Source organism: Somniosus microcephalus, chromosome 31 (assembly GCF_052327205.1).
Source record: "Somniosus microcephalus isolate GS21.2 chromosome 31, FLI_Smic_1.0, whole genome shotgun sequence".
NCBI classification, from domain to species: domain Eukaryota; kingdom Metazoa; phylum Chordata; class Chondrichthyes; order Squaliformes; family Somniosidae; genus Somniosus; species Somniosus microcephalus.
In genome coordinates, this window is record NC_141017.1 from 22,032,856 (window position 1) to 22,049,564 (window position 16,709).

At 42.6% G+C, this 16,709-nt stretch overlaps 1 protein-coding gene across 10 annotated transcripts in view; it reads right to left on the reverse strand.

Moving 5' to 3' along the window:
• LOC147097627 (bromodomain-containing protein 4-like) overlaps window positions 1-16,709 on the reverse strand; it is a 205,547-nt gene that overhangs the window by 61,995 nt on the left and 126,843 nt on the right. For 9 of the 10 annotated variants that reach the window (XM_085971599.1, XM_085971601.1, XM_085971596.1 and 6 more), the window contains 3 exons: window positions 12,384-12,512; window positions 9,361-9,567; window positions 5,532-5,755 (listed from right to left, as the gene is read on the reverse strand). In XM_085971599.1, coding sequence (XP_085827725.1) covers window positions 5,532-5,755; window positions 9,361-9,567; window positions 12,384-12,512 — 560 coding nt within the window. The remainder of the gene's footprint in view (window positions 1-5,531; window positions 5,756-9,360; window positions 9,568-12,383; window positions 12,513-16,709) is intronic. The other variant, XM_085971602.1, reaches the window with a different exon arrangement.

Genomic DNA, 16,709 nt, shown 5'->3' on the forward strand with positions numbered 1-16,709 from the left:
CAGGTCAGAAGGGGGGGAATCCTATACTAAACATCTACTTCAAGGTTGTTTCTAACTCGCAATTCCAATATAAACACGAGTAAACAAAGGAGCACTCTCAGACACTGACGAGCATATATTTATCCTCCCTTGTAACCTTTAGGGTTCGGTGGCAATTCAATACAATATACTTCCTCTTCAAATCCCACTTGTTACAATTACCCACCTCATTTACACCATGATCCATTAACTCCACTCCTGTGCTTAAACTGGATTGATTTGCTACGGTCAGCTGAATGGCCAACTGAAAGCTTCACTTTTGGAGGAAAGGTTAATATTTTCCCCAAGTAATTCCCACACGTGCTCACCTCTACAAAATCTCCCATTAGCTGAACCAGCAGTGGTTGAAGCCACAGATTCCACCAAGTATCCTACTAGAAATCTGCTTGCTCGAAATAAGAGGAATGCTGACACTTCATCCATCCAAATGAGATAATGTAAGAGTTCGCCCACACTACACACAATATTGATAGCTCTGCACAACTTTCTGATCGCAAAACAATTTTATGACATCCTGTGTGCATCACATGGCTTATTATGAAACCACGTTCTCTGTCTTTAAGTAATTAAGGCACCAACCATTTTTATTTCAGATAAATCATTGTACACTGCCTTAAAGAAAGGGAGCAAAGTAAAAAAACCTTCTATATTAATCTGAGTTCCAAAAATCACTGGAGTTGAAAAGTTGGCTACTACCAGCTATCCAAAGGTGTAACCTTCCACATTCTTCAAAGGCAGGACAATATCCATATACAGGAAACTTTGGTTTATCCGGAGGTTGTAAGTCCGGAAACCTCGATCTACCGGCAGAAATCAGGAGCCGTTTTGTTAGGTTTTTTTTCTTCTCGTGGCTTTTTTTCCCCCAAACAGTCAGGCTCTGGAAAGTCTCTCTGAAGCTGTTGCTAAGCTACAGAGACGCTTCCAAGGTACGGGCCGACTGTTTGAAGCTGTGTTTGTTGTCCGATACGGAGATGAAAACCTCCGTATGCTTCAACATTAACGCTGGTATGTCCGGCAGTTTTGAGAGATCGGCAACAGCTCGGTCCCGTCGGTGCCGGATATAACAAAGTTTCCTGGACAAGAAAGGATCATCCATCCATTCATATGGGTGGAAACAGAAAAAGGATACAAGTTTTTTTTAATTCACTCTCAGGATGGGGCATTGTTAGCAAGGCCAGCATTTATTGTCCATCCCTAGGTGCTTGAGAAGGTGGTGGTAAGCCGCCTTCTTGAGCCACTGCAGTCCGTGTGGTGAAGGTACTCCCACAGTGCTGCTAGGTAGGGAGTTCCAGGATTTTGACCCGGCAGACAATGAAGGACCGGTGACATATTTCCAAGCCTGGATGGTGTGTGACTTGGAGGGGAACCTGGAGATGTATTCCCATGCACCCAGTGCCCTTTTCCTTCTAGGTGGTGTAGGTCACGGGTTTGGGAGCTGCTATCGAAGTAGTCTTGGCAAGGTGCTGCAGTGCATCCTATAGGTAGTACACACTGCAGCCACGGTGGAGAGAGTGGATGTTTGTGGTGGTGGCTGGACTGCCGATGAGTCGGACTGCTTTGTCCTGGATGGTGTCAAGCTTCAAGTGTTGTTGCAGCTGCAGCCATCCAGGCAAGAGGAGAGTATTCCATCACATCTGTGACTTGTGCCTTGTAGGTGGTGGAAAAGCTTTGGGGAGTTGGATGTGAGTCACTCGTCGCAGAATTCACAGCCTCTGACCTACTCTAGTAGCCAAGGCATTTATCCATGAGAGTTTCTGGTCAATGGCAACCCTCCAGGATGTTGATGGTGGAGGATTTGGCGATGGTGATGCCATTGAATGTCAAGGAGAGGTGATTAGAAACTCTCTTGTTGGAGATGGTCATTGCCTGGCACTTGTGTGGCGCAAATGTTACTTGCCACTTATCAGCCCAAGTCTGAATGTTCACCAGGTCTTGCTGCATGCGGGCACGGACTGCTTCTGAGAAATTGTGAATGGAGCTGAATACTGTGCAATCATCAGTGACCATCCCCACTTCTGACCTTATGATGGAGGGAATATAATTGATGAATGCAGCTGAAGTTAGTTGGGCCTACACTGCCCTAAGGAACTCCTGCAGCAATGTCCTGGGGCAGAGATGATTGGCCTCCAACATCCACCTTCCTTTGTTCTATGTTTTCCCCCCCGATCACCATTGACTTCATTTTTACGAGGGCTCCTTGTTGCCCCACATTAGTCGAATGCTGCCTTGATGTCAAGGGCAGTCACTCTCACCTCTAGGATTAATCTGTCAGATGACAGCTTGTACTTCGTTGACACAGGAGACGAAAAGAAAGATCTGCTTCCTAATAAAGGAAAATTGAAGCCTCTGCAGATCGACCTAATTCTAGTTCCAGCACAGCTAGTTCTGGAGCACAGATCTTCAGAGCTACAGCCAGGATTATTGTTGGAACATGTAGTCTTTGCTGTGTCCAGTGCACTCATGTTTCTTGATATCACATGGAGTGCTGCCCATTTTAAAATCTTGATGTATGCCCAGAGCACACCCCGAGCTAAACTGTATACCTACCCTTTCACAACGTTCTCCAACTTGGGCTACAACCGTAGTAGGTATCAAAGCTATAGAGACACCCACACTGGGTCACATAAATGTAAATTAATTTTAAATGTCCAATAGAAGATGATATACACCTAGATTTTTGGATGAAGTAACAGGGAGGATCGATGAAGGGAATGCAATGGATGTTGTCTACATGGATTTTAGGAAGGCATTTGACAAAGTACCACATACAGGAAACTTTCTGGTATCCGGCACTGACGGGTCCGAGCTGTTGCCGTTCCATCAAAACTGCTGGAGAAACCAGCGCTAATTTAAAACATACGGAGCTTCTGAGCTCCGTGTGAAGCAACAAACCCCGTTGGCTTCAAAACAGTCGGCGTAGGTTGCAAGCGTCTCTGTAGCTAAGCAACAGCTTCAGCTAGACCTTGCAGAGCCACGACTGGAGAAAAAAATGCAACAAGAAGTAAAAAAACTTATCTGAACCGACTCCTGAATTTTGCCGGTGGATAGAGCTTTCCGGACATTTAACCTCTGGTTAAACGAAAGTTTCCTGTAGAAGGCTGGTTAACAAAATGGAGGCTCATGGAATAGGTGGGGCAGTGGCAGCTTGGATAAGGAATTGGCTTAAGGACAGAAAACAGCAAATTGTAGTAAATGGCTGTTTTTCAGACTGGAGGATGGTAGACAGTGGTGTTCCCCAAGGGTCAGTGTTGGGGCCACTGCTTTTTTTGATATATAAAAATGACCTGGCAGAAGGAACAGGGAGAGGCAATATACACTTAATGGCACAGTTTTAAAGAGTGTGCAGGGACAGAGGGACCTGGGAGTTAATGTGCATATGTCCCTGAAGGTGGTAAGACATATTGAGAGAGTGGTTAGCAAAGCATATGGGATCTTGGGTTTCATAAATAGAGGTATTGAGTACAAAAGTAGAGAAGTTATGCTGAATCATTATAAAGCGCTGGTTAGGCCACAACTGGAGTATTGCGTCCAGTTCTGGTCACCACACTTTAGGAAGGATGTGAAGGCACTTGAGAGGGTGCAGAGGAGATTTACCAAATGGTTCCGGGGATGGGGGATCTTAGCTACAAGGACAGGTTGGAGAAACTGGATTTGTTTTCATTAGAGCAAAGGAGGTTGAGGGGTGATTTGATAGAGGTGTACAAGATTATGACGGGTTTGGATAGGCTAGACAGGGAAAGGCTGTTACTACTAGTTGATGGTACAAGGACTAGAGGACACAGATTTAAGGTTTTGGGCAAGAGATTCAGGGGGGGATGTGAGGAAAAACTTTACGCAGCGAGTGGTGAGGACCTGGAACTCGCTGCCGACGGAAGTGGTGGAAGCGGAGACACTCAATGTTTTCAAGGGGAGACTGGATAAGCACTTGAGGGAAATAAACTTGCAGGGCTACGGGGATAGAGCGGGGGAATGGGACTAATTAGATTACTCTGCAGAGAGCTGGCACAGACTCGATGGGCCAAATGGCCTCCATCTGTGCCATGATGACTATGACTCTAGAGCATCCACAGTATACACCATACAACCCCAGGAATCTAAATGTTTGGAGGTACTGATTCTTAACATAGTTGGTCTGAAATTGCAAGACTATTGAGCAATATCTGGTGGGTTGAACAGTTTCTTCCTCCATGATAGACACTGTATATTCTATCTATTTGATGACATCGATACTGCCTTCATTAAGTTAACAAAAAGGCCTCCACAAAGCACATTTGAGCAGAGAGCTGGAAGCTAGCAATGTGTTCCTCTGGCTGGTCTACCAGATTCATGATGTCTGTCCCAACCACGTAATTTCCAGGAAATGGCAATGTGGGCAAAGTAATCGCCAAAATATACTGCTTGATCTGTGTGCGCATGAACTTTCCTCCTGTCTTTACTTTGACTATCCTCTACTAATGAAGTTACTTGACAAGACTAATCACTTAACTGGAAAGAGCTGTGATTGCTGTTCTCATAAGCTCAAGGGATCCTCAAATTGGATCAAAAGGTTGGGGTGGGAAGAGAAGGAGAACCTACCTATGCATTTCATTCTTGGATGTTGCTGGCCAAAAGCTCCCTTGCTATCAGTAATATCTGTCTGAATTGGGATTAGATTCTCCATCATTTCCAATGTGAATGTAGCTTGTTTTGACCAGGGCTGAAGTGTGACATGTCAAGATCACTTCACTGCAACATCATCAGTCAATAATCCAACATGGTAGTCACACGACAGGTATCAAAGTTGGCCGAGGCCAGACCCAAGCTATAATGGATTTGTGACTTGAGCCGTAGGTAGTTCTAGCCCCAAGGGTCTGAAAACTTCCTCCCCAGGCATGATTTGGCAGATTGTATCCTTTGATGGCTGCACCCAGGAGAAACTGCTGTCTCAAGTCTGCATCTGACTAGGAGCTTGAAGCTACAAGGTGCAACGCTCAAGAGGTCAGAACATGGAAGAAATCTCGACTGGATATTCTAGCTCAAAACAGCCTTCCAGCAGATAAGACTGTTTTGTCAAAGCCCCATACGGAGGTTGGCACTAGCTTCATCACCTTTAGGAGCCATGCACATTAGAAAGCAGAAAACACTGCATGGTAGAGCATGAACAGAAGGCCAAAACCCAAGACTAGCATTCAACTGATGCAATTCCAGTCGGCCAAAGCAGACAGGTCATAGGCTGAAAAGTGCTTTTCACAAAACTGGAGGGGGCACGGGGTGGGAAGCAACTTTCAGATGTTTTTCTACATCAGTACGCTTTCAAACAACTTGCATCAAGACCTAAAAGGACTATATCTCTAAATGCTGCTCCCTTGTATGAATGGGAAGAATTTCCAATTTGTAGGAGATTAAAACAGAAATCAGTACAATTGACAACATAGCTGATAGATTATGATTTAACTAACATTATCATTTTTCTCAAATGTGTACAGGGTTAACTTGCAAGTGAACAGATTTACCTGGTATTTGCATTGTTCTTCTTTGATTTTTTTGGCTGTTGCTCCTTAGCTTTGCTCTTCTTCTTTTCCTCCACTTCCTCTTTCTTTTTATGCTTCTCCTTTTCTTTGTCCTTTTCCTTCTCTTTCTCTTTCTTTTTCTCTTCCTTCTTGTCTTTCTCCTTTTTCTTTGGTTTTGACAGTTGTGGTTGGGAAAGGGCAGCCAGCTGCTCGTGTACCGCTTTCAACTGCATGACACAAAACAACGCTCGTCAGACTTAATTGACGTTGACTTGAGCAAATGCTGAACCCACGTGAACATTTTGCAGGCTTTTGCCACAATACACAGCTGTTCTTTAGCATTTATTTCCTCTGGTTGATGGGTGCACGTCCGCACAAGATACAGATCGAGGGGACTGGGAAATAGTATTTTTTTTAAGAACAATTTGTACTCGGTGACATTACCAAGCACTCCAAAGGTCAGGTATGACACAGATCAGATGCAATGCCGAGCACCTCCTACAATGCCCTGTAATGCTCACGATTACACATTTATACAGTGGCTGTGATTTCAAGAGGACTGCTCTAATACTTTCTCACAACCACCATGCAAAGGGTACACTTTCCTCCTTGCATATTCTTCAACTCTTAACAGGTGACAAAGCAACAATGCTGCAATCTCTCAGTACTGACTCCCTACAGTCTGAATCACCAGTTGAAAAATCCTGATTGCTGAATTAAATTACACAGTAGGCAAACTCCACTTTTCAGATACGACAGGATGAAATCAGACGATATCACTCTCCATAGCTCTCGGGAGTAACGCGGTTATTACTTTGGCTTCTCGGAACAGATGCAGTCAAGTCATTCTATGCTACCACTCAGCACATCCTCAATGTTAAAAATTGCAGAGTTTACTTATAATTCAAGCAGTTGCCAAGCGCTCACATCATATCTGGCCTCCAGCTACGAAGAGAACCAGCTTCTAACATTGTAAATGGCTTCCCCTTTAGTTGCCATAACTTGCCCTCTTCCCGCTAGTCATCACTTAATATTGAGGTTCGGCCTCTAAATGAATAACCATCCTAGATGGGGCACATTCAAGTGGCTGACTGCAGTCGAGTACATTCTAGATTAAATGTATTCAACCACTGGTGCCACAAGAAACGGGCTGTAATTACATGTCTGGACAAGTGGGAAGATGACAAAATGTCACCACCCACATAGAAAAATTCCAGTGTTCCAAGATGGATTTCTTCATAAAGAGTGGCGTGCAGTCCAGAGTAAGCAGAGGATGTGACCTTTGAGTAAATGATCAAAATCCAGCATTATCCGTTAACTTTTTTTTAATCTCGAGTCACAAACTCCCAACTATCAGCTGAGGTAATTCCTGATTAAATTTCTACCAAGTACTTAATAGTCAAAAACCTACAGCAGCCAATTCAGAAAACATTTTAACCCATTCAAAGTTAACATGGTATGCCAGTATCTAGACGTTCCAAAATAAAGGTCATTTACAATTCGTTCTCCAGTGGAGAATGGATGAAATCCAAATTTTGTCTGAATTCTGATCTCAAACCAGTTATTTAAGAAAGCAATTCCGATCAGAAGGGGGGGGAAAAAAACTGGTCCACGTGCATCGTGGATGACTCACTCACGATACATGCCACCAATAACAGCAACTAGAAATGATGCGCAGTTGAATGTAAACTCACTTCCATCTCCAAATCATCTGGTCAAGGCTAAAGTTTCTAACTCCAAATTTCCACCAATGGAACGCAGAGTGTGAAATTCAGTCAACATTGTGACTCAACTGTGAATTTAAACATGCTTTCCGTCTAAATTCAACCATGTTGTTTCCACTCAAATGAGCAGGGTTAATATGAATTAATTCTAAAACACAGCATGTTGCTAAGATGATGTTGAACACAACATAAACGGAGTCATTCTGCAACGAGCTTGCCTTCCAGGAAACAGGTTAACCAACATTTTGACCGGTTTTCAGTTCTCAAATTATATTGCGACTTTAGTGTAATCGAATTTCATCACTTAGATAGATTAGAAAAAAACAAAAATCGTTCTAGGTTACAGGAGTTGGGCAGAATCAAAACAACCTCTCGCTATCAAAAGAAATTAGTTACTTTGTAGTGGGGGTGGGGGACTTTCCAAAATGTTCCAAAACATCTCTGCAACTCTGGTATCTGAAGCTTTTAGCAAAACCTCTTTGGACTGCTGATAAAACTGTGTGATCATTCTTGCTTAGTTAGGAGTGGATTTACCCCAAGCCCAGTAAGATTAAGCATTACTCAGATCAGCTCCAAACTTCAATTCACTGCCTAGCCCCATGTTCAGTGACACGAATATTTTGTTTTGTACTACAATTTGACAATAGGAAATAGAAATTTTAAAAAAATGTTTAGCCAATAATTATACAGGAAACTTTGGTTTATCCGGAGGTTAACTGTCCAGAATGCTCGAGCCACCGGCAAAATTCAGGAGTCGGTTCAGTAAGTTTTTTTTCTTTTCGTTGCTTTTTTTTTTTCCCCACCAGTCAGGCTCTGCAAGGTCTAGCTAAAGCTGTTGCTTAGCTACAGAGACGCTTGCAAGCTACGGCCAACTGTTTAGAAGCTAAGCAACAGGGTTTGTTGCTAGATACGGAGCTCAAAAGCTTCCGTATGTTTTAACATTAGCGCTGGTTTGTCCGGCAGTTTTGATGGGACGGCAACAGCTCGGTCCCGTCGGTGCCGGATATCACAAAGTTTCCTGTATGAAGCAATTTCCTTAATATCCAGGCCCAGGAGAAATGTGCGTCATTGGATGCGTTTCAAGCCCATGGTTTTATTCCAGTTGTACATTTGATTGAATTTAATATGACCCAAAAACACATTCCTCAAGCTGTAATCCGTTGTAAAAATGGGAATCAGCAGAGGGAAAATTGTATTCTGCGCTACGTTTTAACATTTGCTCTTATGCAGTTTGTTCGCTGTGGTTTTCTGCAGTTCCAACCCAGTATTCCACCCAGGACTATAATAGCATCAGGTTGTTTGGGAGGTCCTATTAGGTAGGGGCAATAGCAACACTGAAGAAAAATGAAGAATGCTTTTAAAATCATCGTAAAGCAGAGGAAAGCCACGCGTGCCTTTAGGGTTAAAAGATGGGTACAGGAAACTTTGTGCTATCCGGCACCGACGGGACCGAGCTGTTGCCGTCCCATCAAAACTGCCGGACAAACCAGCGCTAATGTTGAAACATACGGAGATTTTGAGCTCCGTATCTGGCAACAAACCCCGTTGCTTAGCAACAGCTTCTAAACAGTCGGCCGTACCTTGCAAGCGTCTCTGTAGCTTAGCAACAGCTTCAGCGAGACCTTGCAGAGCCTGACTGGTTAAAAAAAAACCTGGCAAAACGGCTCCTGATTTTTGCCGGTGGCTCGAGCTTTCCGGACAGTTAACCTCCGGATAAACCAAAGTTTCCTGTACATGGGAAAACGATAACATGGGCTAACTGGTAACGTTCAAAGACAAATTAGACTAAACAATTTTTTTTTTTTTTTTTTTTTTAAAAAACAGGTTTACGGAAAATAATTCAAGAGAACAAGGATGGACATCAAACTCAGTTGAAGGAAACAAAAGATGGTCAGTATATACAAATTTTCCTAGAGTTTACGACAAGGAGCTAAAATCACAATTTGTAACTCACACTGATTTACTGTAAAATGTCATTATTTCAGGGCTGTTTATAACTGCACATTCATCACCTGCCTACTACTGATATAAAAATGCAGCTGTGGTGAATGCCAGGGTACTGAAACCAACCACAACCACTTTATTTATAGTGGCCTCAGCGGCAGTACCTGTTCTTGAAGCTCAGCCAGCCTCTGCGCCCGCTCCTCCTCGGAATCATCTGTACTACTGTCGCTGTCAGAGGAGCTGTCGCTGCTACTGTCGCTCGAGGATGAGGACGACACTTGGTTGGTCGGAGGTGGCACAGGAGGCGGAGATGGAACCACTGGTTCAACAGGCTCATCTGGCATTTTTGCAAAACGCATCTCAAATACGTCCTGGAAAAAAATGAAAACCCAAAAATATGAAAGCTGGCTTTGATCTCCATGGCCCATTTTGGTACACAATGCTGTGTTCAGGGATGTAGCTTTTTATGCCGTGTATTAAAAATAGAGTGACTAGTGACTCAACACATTGGTATTGAGGCCCTATGCCGTGAGGGAAGTAGAATGCTGTTTCAAGCCCTTTATTTTCCACACTGCAAATTCCTGGCTAAAGATGCCAAGTTGAAGTATTTTCTCACAGGAAGCAAATGTGAAATTGGACGGCAAGTTGAGCTAGGCCATACGGTCACATTTCCGACAGGCTCGCTTACGAGCAACACTGCCAGAAGCATTAGCAGAGCCACCTTCTGCCTCCCGTGGTTGGGAACATGGTCTGTGCCGAGTAAACGTGTTTTTGTGTGTGGAGGAAATCAGTTAAAAAGGGTTCTGATTTTTTTTTTTCTTGGTGTTTTTCTATTGTGAGCCAAAGTGTAACCATATCGAGACTAATTCTATCTCTCATACATTGTAACGGCAGGGATCAAGTAATTGTCCCCTCTCTTCCTGCGCAACCCCCCCCCCTTCAAACAGAAGACTGCACAGCATTAAATTGATGACAAGGAGGTGGCAGTGAGCATACTGGTGGAAATTATCCCTTTTAACTCCTCATTCAAAAATTGGGATACCAATGGGGGACTTAGTACTGGCGCATTTATAAAACTTGCTTCCAAATAGTTGCTCCCCAGGAGGGGAAATTCACCATTTATAATTTCATTTTGTAGATTCTGCAGAAAACTCACATCTTCCTATTCTGAAAATTTGCCAAGATTGTAGAAAATCCAAAAGATGTGAATTTGGCACAGAGTAGACACTGGCATAAACACTATGTCTCACTCAGTTAGAGTTTTATTACTTTAATAGAATTTATAGCACAAAGGAAGCCATTCAGCCCATGGTGCTTATACTGGTGGTTGATCTTCAGCTGGAGTCATCTAATCCAACCCCATTTCCCTACCCGCTTTCCCATACCATTTTAAATTCTTCCTTTTTAAATACTTAAAATACAATTCATTTTTATAGCATCTGCATCAGCAGCCAATTGTGGTATTCCATGTCCCAATAACCTTCGGAGTTGGGAAAATTCCCATTTAGTCCTTCTAATAATAATCCTGACCCTGTGCCCCTTTGTTACCAACTGGCCAACCAGTGGAAATAATCTTTCACTATTTACCCTCAAAACCTTTCACAGTTTTGATAACCTAGTCGAACCTGCCTCAAACTTCTCTATCAGTGAAGTCACAATTTTGAATCTTTTTCATGATTATCAACTCCAATTCCTTGTAGTGTTCTACTGAAACATCGTTGTACCTGACATGAATCTTGTCATCCATGTGGAAATGACTTATGAAATGATACTGGGCGGCCTGCTGGTGGCGCTGTCCAGGGAGAGTATAAATACTCGGGCATGGGCCCAGCTTGCTCAGGACATTCTTTATCAGGAACTAGCGAAGGACACAACTCGATCTCCATGTTGAAAAACAGTTGATTAAAGCCTTGTTTAATACTCAGACCAAGTGCCTAGTAGTTTTCTTACATCAGTACCCTTTTCATAGCTCCAATAGACATGGGGTACCCAGAACTGAACACAATATTCCAACTGTCCGCAAACTCATGGCATGTAATAATTCAACTAATTACCTTGCTTTTATTTTCAATGACTCAATGCGTAAAGAGAAGACAGAACTTGCACCTTTCACATCCTGAGGACATTCCAAAACGCTTCACAACCAATCAAGTCATTCTAAAGTGTAGTCACTATTGTAATGTAGGCAAAAAAAAAAGCAGCCAATTTGCACAAAGCAAGGTTCCACTAAGAGCAATGAGGTAAATGGCCAAATAATCTGTTTTTAATGGTGTTGTTTGGGGAATAGAGCAGCCAGGAACATTCCTCCTCCTCTTTGAATAGTGCCATGGGAACTTTTACATCCAACTGAGAGGATAGACGGGATCTCAGTTTAACACGTCATCTGAAAGGCAGCACCTCTGACAATGCAGTACTCCATCAGTACTACACTGAAGTGTCAACCTGGATTATGTGCTTAAGTCTCTGGAGCGCAGCCTGAGCCCCATGTACCTTCTGACTCAGCGGCAAGAGTGTGACCAATTAAGCCAAGACTGACACCTCAAACCCCAGAATCTTGGGCACCCTTTTGATCTTTTTTTCTACGTGTACTCCAATCTTTAAAGATCGGTGTACTGCACCCCCAGATCCCTGGTCCTCCACTTTTGAGTCCTACCGTCATCTTTTATGTGGAGGCCAAGGAGATGGATCACATTTACTTCCAACACAGGTGGGAACAAAAGTTTGCATATGAATGTCATTCTGCTTGAAAGACATTTTTCTTCATTTACAGGGACTGCTTTACAGCAGCTTATTTTGATACATTACTTTCCTTCTGGTAAAAACATAGGACGTATTAGGTTAAATCTAAGTTATAAAAACTTCTCGGCCTTCCTCACTCTCCTGTTCCCTCCTTTAGGGCACCATTTAATATAGTACTCAGTACTAAGGGATTATATCAAGATGAGCATCGAGTAAGTATACAAGAGAAGTCTGGGTGATCTCTCCAACTTGCCTGCTTGAAAACGCTAGAGTGTGAACTCACTGTAAAGAAACGCTGGAGTGAACTGCCATTGCACTAAACCGCAGATACTTAACTTAAAGCAATTTACATTTCTAGAGCGGTCATGTAGAGAGATGAATCAGAGGGCTTTACAGACCAATGGACAGTGTTCATTGCAGCATATTCCTTTCAGAACCAGATACCAACCTGCAGTTTTCTCGCCATGGCCACCACCTCATGATCAGGAGGATTGTATTTGTAACAATTGGAGAACATCAACCGAACGTCTGCTGCAAATTCTTGCGCGTCCCCATACTGTTTGTTGTCCATTTTTGACTAGAAGCATAACAGGAGATGTCGTCAAAACTCATTGTTTGCAACTCACAAACATGCTTGAAATATCTAATAGTTCCAGAATGATTATAAAGTGCCTTATATTAATACTGTTGGGGTTAGGGAACTAATTCTATTCAAAATAACTCTATAAACTCTACAGAAGTTCTGGAGGAGAAACTCCTCCTTACTAAAGACCTGGGCATCTGCTCCTAGACTGTATAGACAAACTTAATTACACCAAGATTGCTAGAATCAGTGCGTCCAAGGAACTAGAATTCCAGATCAACATGTGTGCGTTCAAATTAACTGCATGACCCGAGTGAATCCTTTCAGATGGAGACAACATAGCGCAAAAGCAGCTTGCTGCTGACTTGTAATATTTATCCTAAAGGCTTTCTTAAAAAACACATTGGAACCATATTGGCTGAGGAATACAATGTAAAATGTCAAAACTAAATAGTCTTAACTTTTTTTATATAAATTAATTTGATATAAACAGCAGAAAAACAAATGCTCAAAGAGTCTCAGTAGCACTCCAATATACTCGCATACCTTCAAAACAGCCAAAGATGTCAGCCATTCCTTATTCTCCCCAAAGTTCATATAAAGTGCACGCTCATCTTTTATGCAGAGCTCTCACGTCAATGAGCACAAATCTATTTTACTGCTCCAGTGCTCTTCATATTCCTCGACAGTGTTTTGCAGCACAGAACAAAGACTTTAGATCCATGTTCTCTGCTCCTCCCCAATTACATTTGGTTTTATAAACTGCACCCCCCCCCTCCCAAATGAAGCACGTTTACTAATGGCACTAACGTGGCTCCTAAAATACTAAATATCCATCATTGTCTTTGCAGCTCTGTCTCGCGCAGAAACAATCTGATAAATGCAGCGATACGTGGAACATGAATTTGAATCCAGCTACATAACGGAGGCCTGGCCAAAAACAGACATGATATAAGGAGCATGTATACTTAACTAGTGCATCTCCCAGTGATGCTCTCGGGTCCCAGGCTGACAAGAAGTTGTAAACACTCGCCTATGTTTTACCTGCTCCCCATCTATTCTGTCTAATTTGTTCCCTTTCTTGGCTCCCAAGTCCCGGATGTTGGTTTGCCTCTCCCTCCACAAAAAGGTGAACTGTTAATCACCAGCACTTACATCACAAATGGAAAGTCCAGTAAAGAATTGACTCGCTTTTATTTAGTGCCTTTCACAACCTCAAGGTATCCCAAAGCCGCTGTACAGCCAGTTAAGTATGTTAAGTGCAGTCACTTATGTAGGAAACGCGGCAGCCAATCTGCGCACAGCAAATCATAGGAGTGACGCAACAGCAACATTTAGACTGGCTCCAAGAGGTAGAAATTGCCGTCACAGGGAAGGTAGACTTACAAAAGTAACACTTATTCCATTATGGACCCAAGTCTAACAGGTATCAATTTTGGATTTTTTGGGCACATCGTCATAAACTAAAAACTAGTGAATCCCTGTAGCACCGCATCAGAGCTCAATTGTGGAATAGTCACACGATGAGCCAATAAGACTTCTAGAAAGCGACACCATAGGCCAATGAGATTGCTAGAAAGAGACCAACATTTGGGATGGTCATGTGATTACTAGCCAATAAGATCGCTCAAAGCAACAATTTTTATTTATATATCGACTTCCCGCAAATAATGTTTTAAGATATACAATTAAGAAATGAAATGCTTTAGGAATGGATCATTTGTTCCTAATTGAGCTAATCAGAGACATACACACACAATATATGACATAGGGATCTTATGGAAAATTAGTATGTAAACACTATTTGAACGTGTAAGCAAGTTTTATCAATCCAGGTCACATGTACGAGCAGACCAGAATCTACAGACTGGGGGTCCTCCAAAATAGGACATGGCGTCCAATGCGACACCCGAATGCAATAAAAAAAACCTTATTCATACTGGCTATTCTTCCAAAATGAATATAGATAAGTCAACAAAACAATGCAGTGTTTTATTGCTACATCAACTACAGAAAGGGCCCATCACACTTCTACTCTTCTAAGCTCCTTTTCCTTGCTTTTTTTAAAAATTCCTGAATCATAACTTCCCTGTATTCTTATTGTATCTTTCATATCCGGAAACTTAACGTTTATATTGCCTTTTAAAAACTTTCCCAGAGTTTTAATTCATTTTTGACCCAGTTTCTCCAGCTAGCCTCACATAGCCCCAGCTCCCATTGTACTTCAATTACCTTCAAAATGTAACAGGTTCATGTGTTTCACAAGGAGCCAGCACAGGAGCGATGAGCCGAAGGGCCTCTTCCTGTGCTGAGATTCCAGAACACTTATCCAGACTTCGCCAAGGTCCAAGCAACTGCCGCTGAACTTTCCAAGTTTCAGAATTTACCCCGGGCATGCAAACCATTTTACTTTCCACAATTAGACTAGGTCATAGAAACAGAAGATAGGAACAGGTGTAGGCCATTCGGCCCCTCAAGCCTGCTCCGCCATTCAATGAGATCCTGGCTGATCATCCAAATTCAGTACCCTGTCCCTGCCTTCTCCCCATATCCCTTGATCTGGTTAGCATTAAGAAATATAGCCAACTCCTTCTTGAATATATTTAATGAATTGGCCTCTATTGCCTTCTGTGGTAGAGAATTCCACAGGTTCACCACTCTCTGGGTGAAGAAATTCCTCCTCATCTCTGTCCTAAATGGCTTACCCCTTATCCTTAGACTGTGACCCCTGGTTCTGGACTCCCCCTGCCATCGGGAACATCCTTCCTGCATCTAGTCTGTCTAGTCCTGTTAGAATGTTATAAGTTTCAATGAGATCCCCTCATTCTTCTAAACTCCAGCGAGTATAAGCCCAATCGACCCAATCTCTCCTCATATGTCATTCCTGCCATCCCAGGTATCAGCCTGGTGAATCTTCGCTACACTCCCTCCATGGCAAGAACATCGTTCCTTCCTCAGGTAAGGCGACCAAAACTGCACACAATACTCAAGGTGTGGTCTCACCAAGGCCCTGTACAACTGCAGCAAGACATCCTTGTTCCTGTACTCGAACCCTCTCGCTACGAAGGCCAACATACCATTTGCCTTCTTAACCGCCTGCTGCACCTGCATGCTTACCTTCTCATGGGAATGAGAGAATGTAAAAATATACAAGGAATGCTATTAACTCAGTTATGATTTTGACGGCCTTTATAATGCCTCTCCTTTCAATTCCACACCCTTCTGATCCTACACATTTAAATGGTGCAGCAAATGAAACCTTGCCATTTTGATCACCACAAAGGAAACCAGAGCCACCTCACAAGGGAGAAGCATCGAAAGCAGGGGCATCAAGGAAGAACAGGGTCAGAATGAAAATGGGAAGGCAACGAGGAGAAATGGAGCCAAAAGCACTGAAATGGGATCAAAGATCAGAAATAAAAGCATTTCCGAGAAATATCCCAAAATCTGCATTGCCTCTGCAAAACAGCTGTAATTGATGAGCGAGCGTATGCATGTGTTTCCAACTTCAAGCTCGTGGACTCCAAAGGGGGCCGCCTCACCATTAATCCAACTTGCAAAAGCAACACATTGAAAGTTTCCTAACAACGTATTGCAGCTGGATAAACCCATTCTCACACAAGCCTGGTCAGAAAATCATTCCACATGTAATCACAGACTTTGGAGCTACAAGCTACACCACAGTGATTAATCTGGAATGCTCAGGCACTCTACAGCAGTATTAAGACTTACAACCTTCAACACTGAACTGAAATGGCAGCTTTTCTTTCTGCGGTGCCCAAGTTTGAAAATAAATTGAAGCAAATCATTTTAATTGTGAAGCAAAACCAGTTACGTTTTCATTACATACCCTTGATCAATCGATTTTTATTTTTTTATTTTATATATATATTAATTTTGTTTGAAGTTCGTACATAACAAGGAGAAGAAGAAGAATCTCACGGCAAGTGTTATCCACAATTCTTAATCTTGACATCATCTTACAAAACCAAATCAAACAGTAAGAAATCATATTAGCATCATGGATCCTTACCCAGAATGTATTAGAGAAAAATCTATGGCACTCCAATTGCATTTACGGCTGTACTGGGATTCGCAGCAAAATCAAGCTCAAATCACTTGATAGGATGAGAAGCATCAAAAGGATATGTATTGAGGCAGAGTAGGAGCAAGAGGAAGAATGGACGCAGA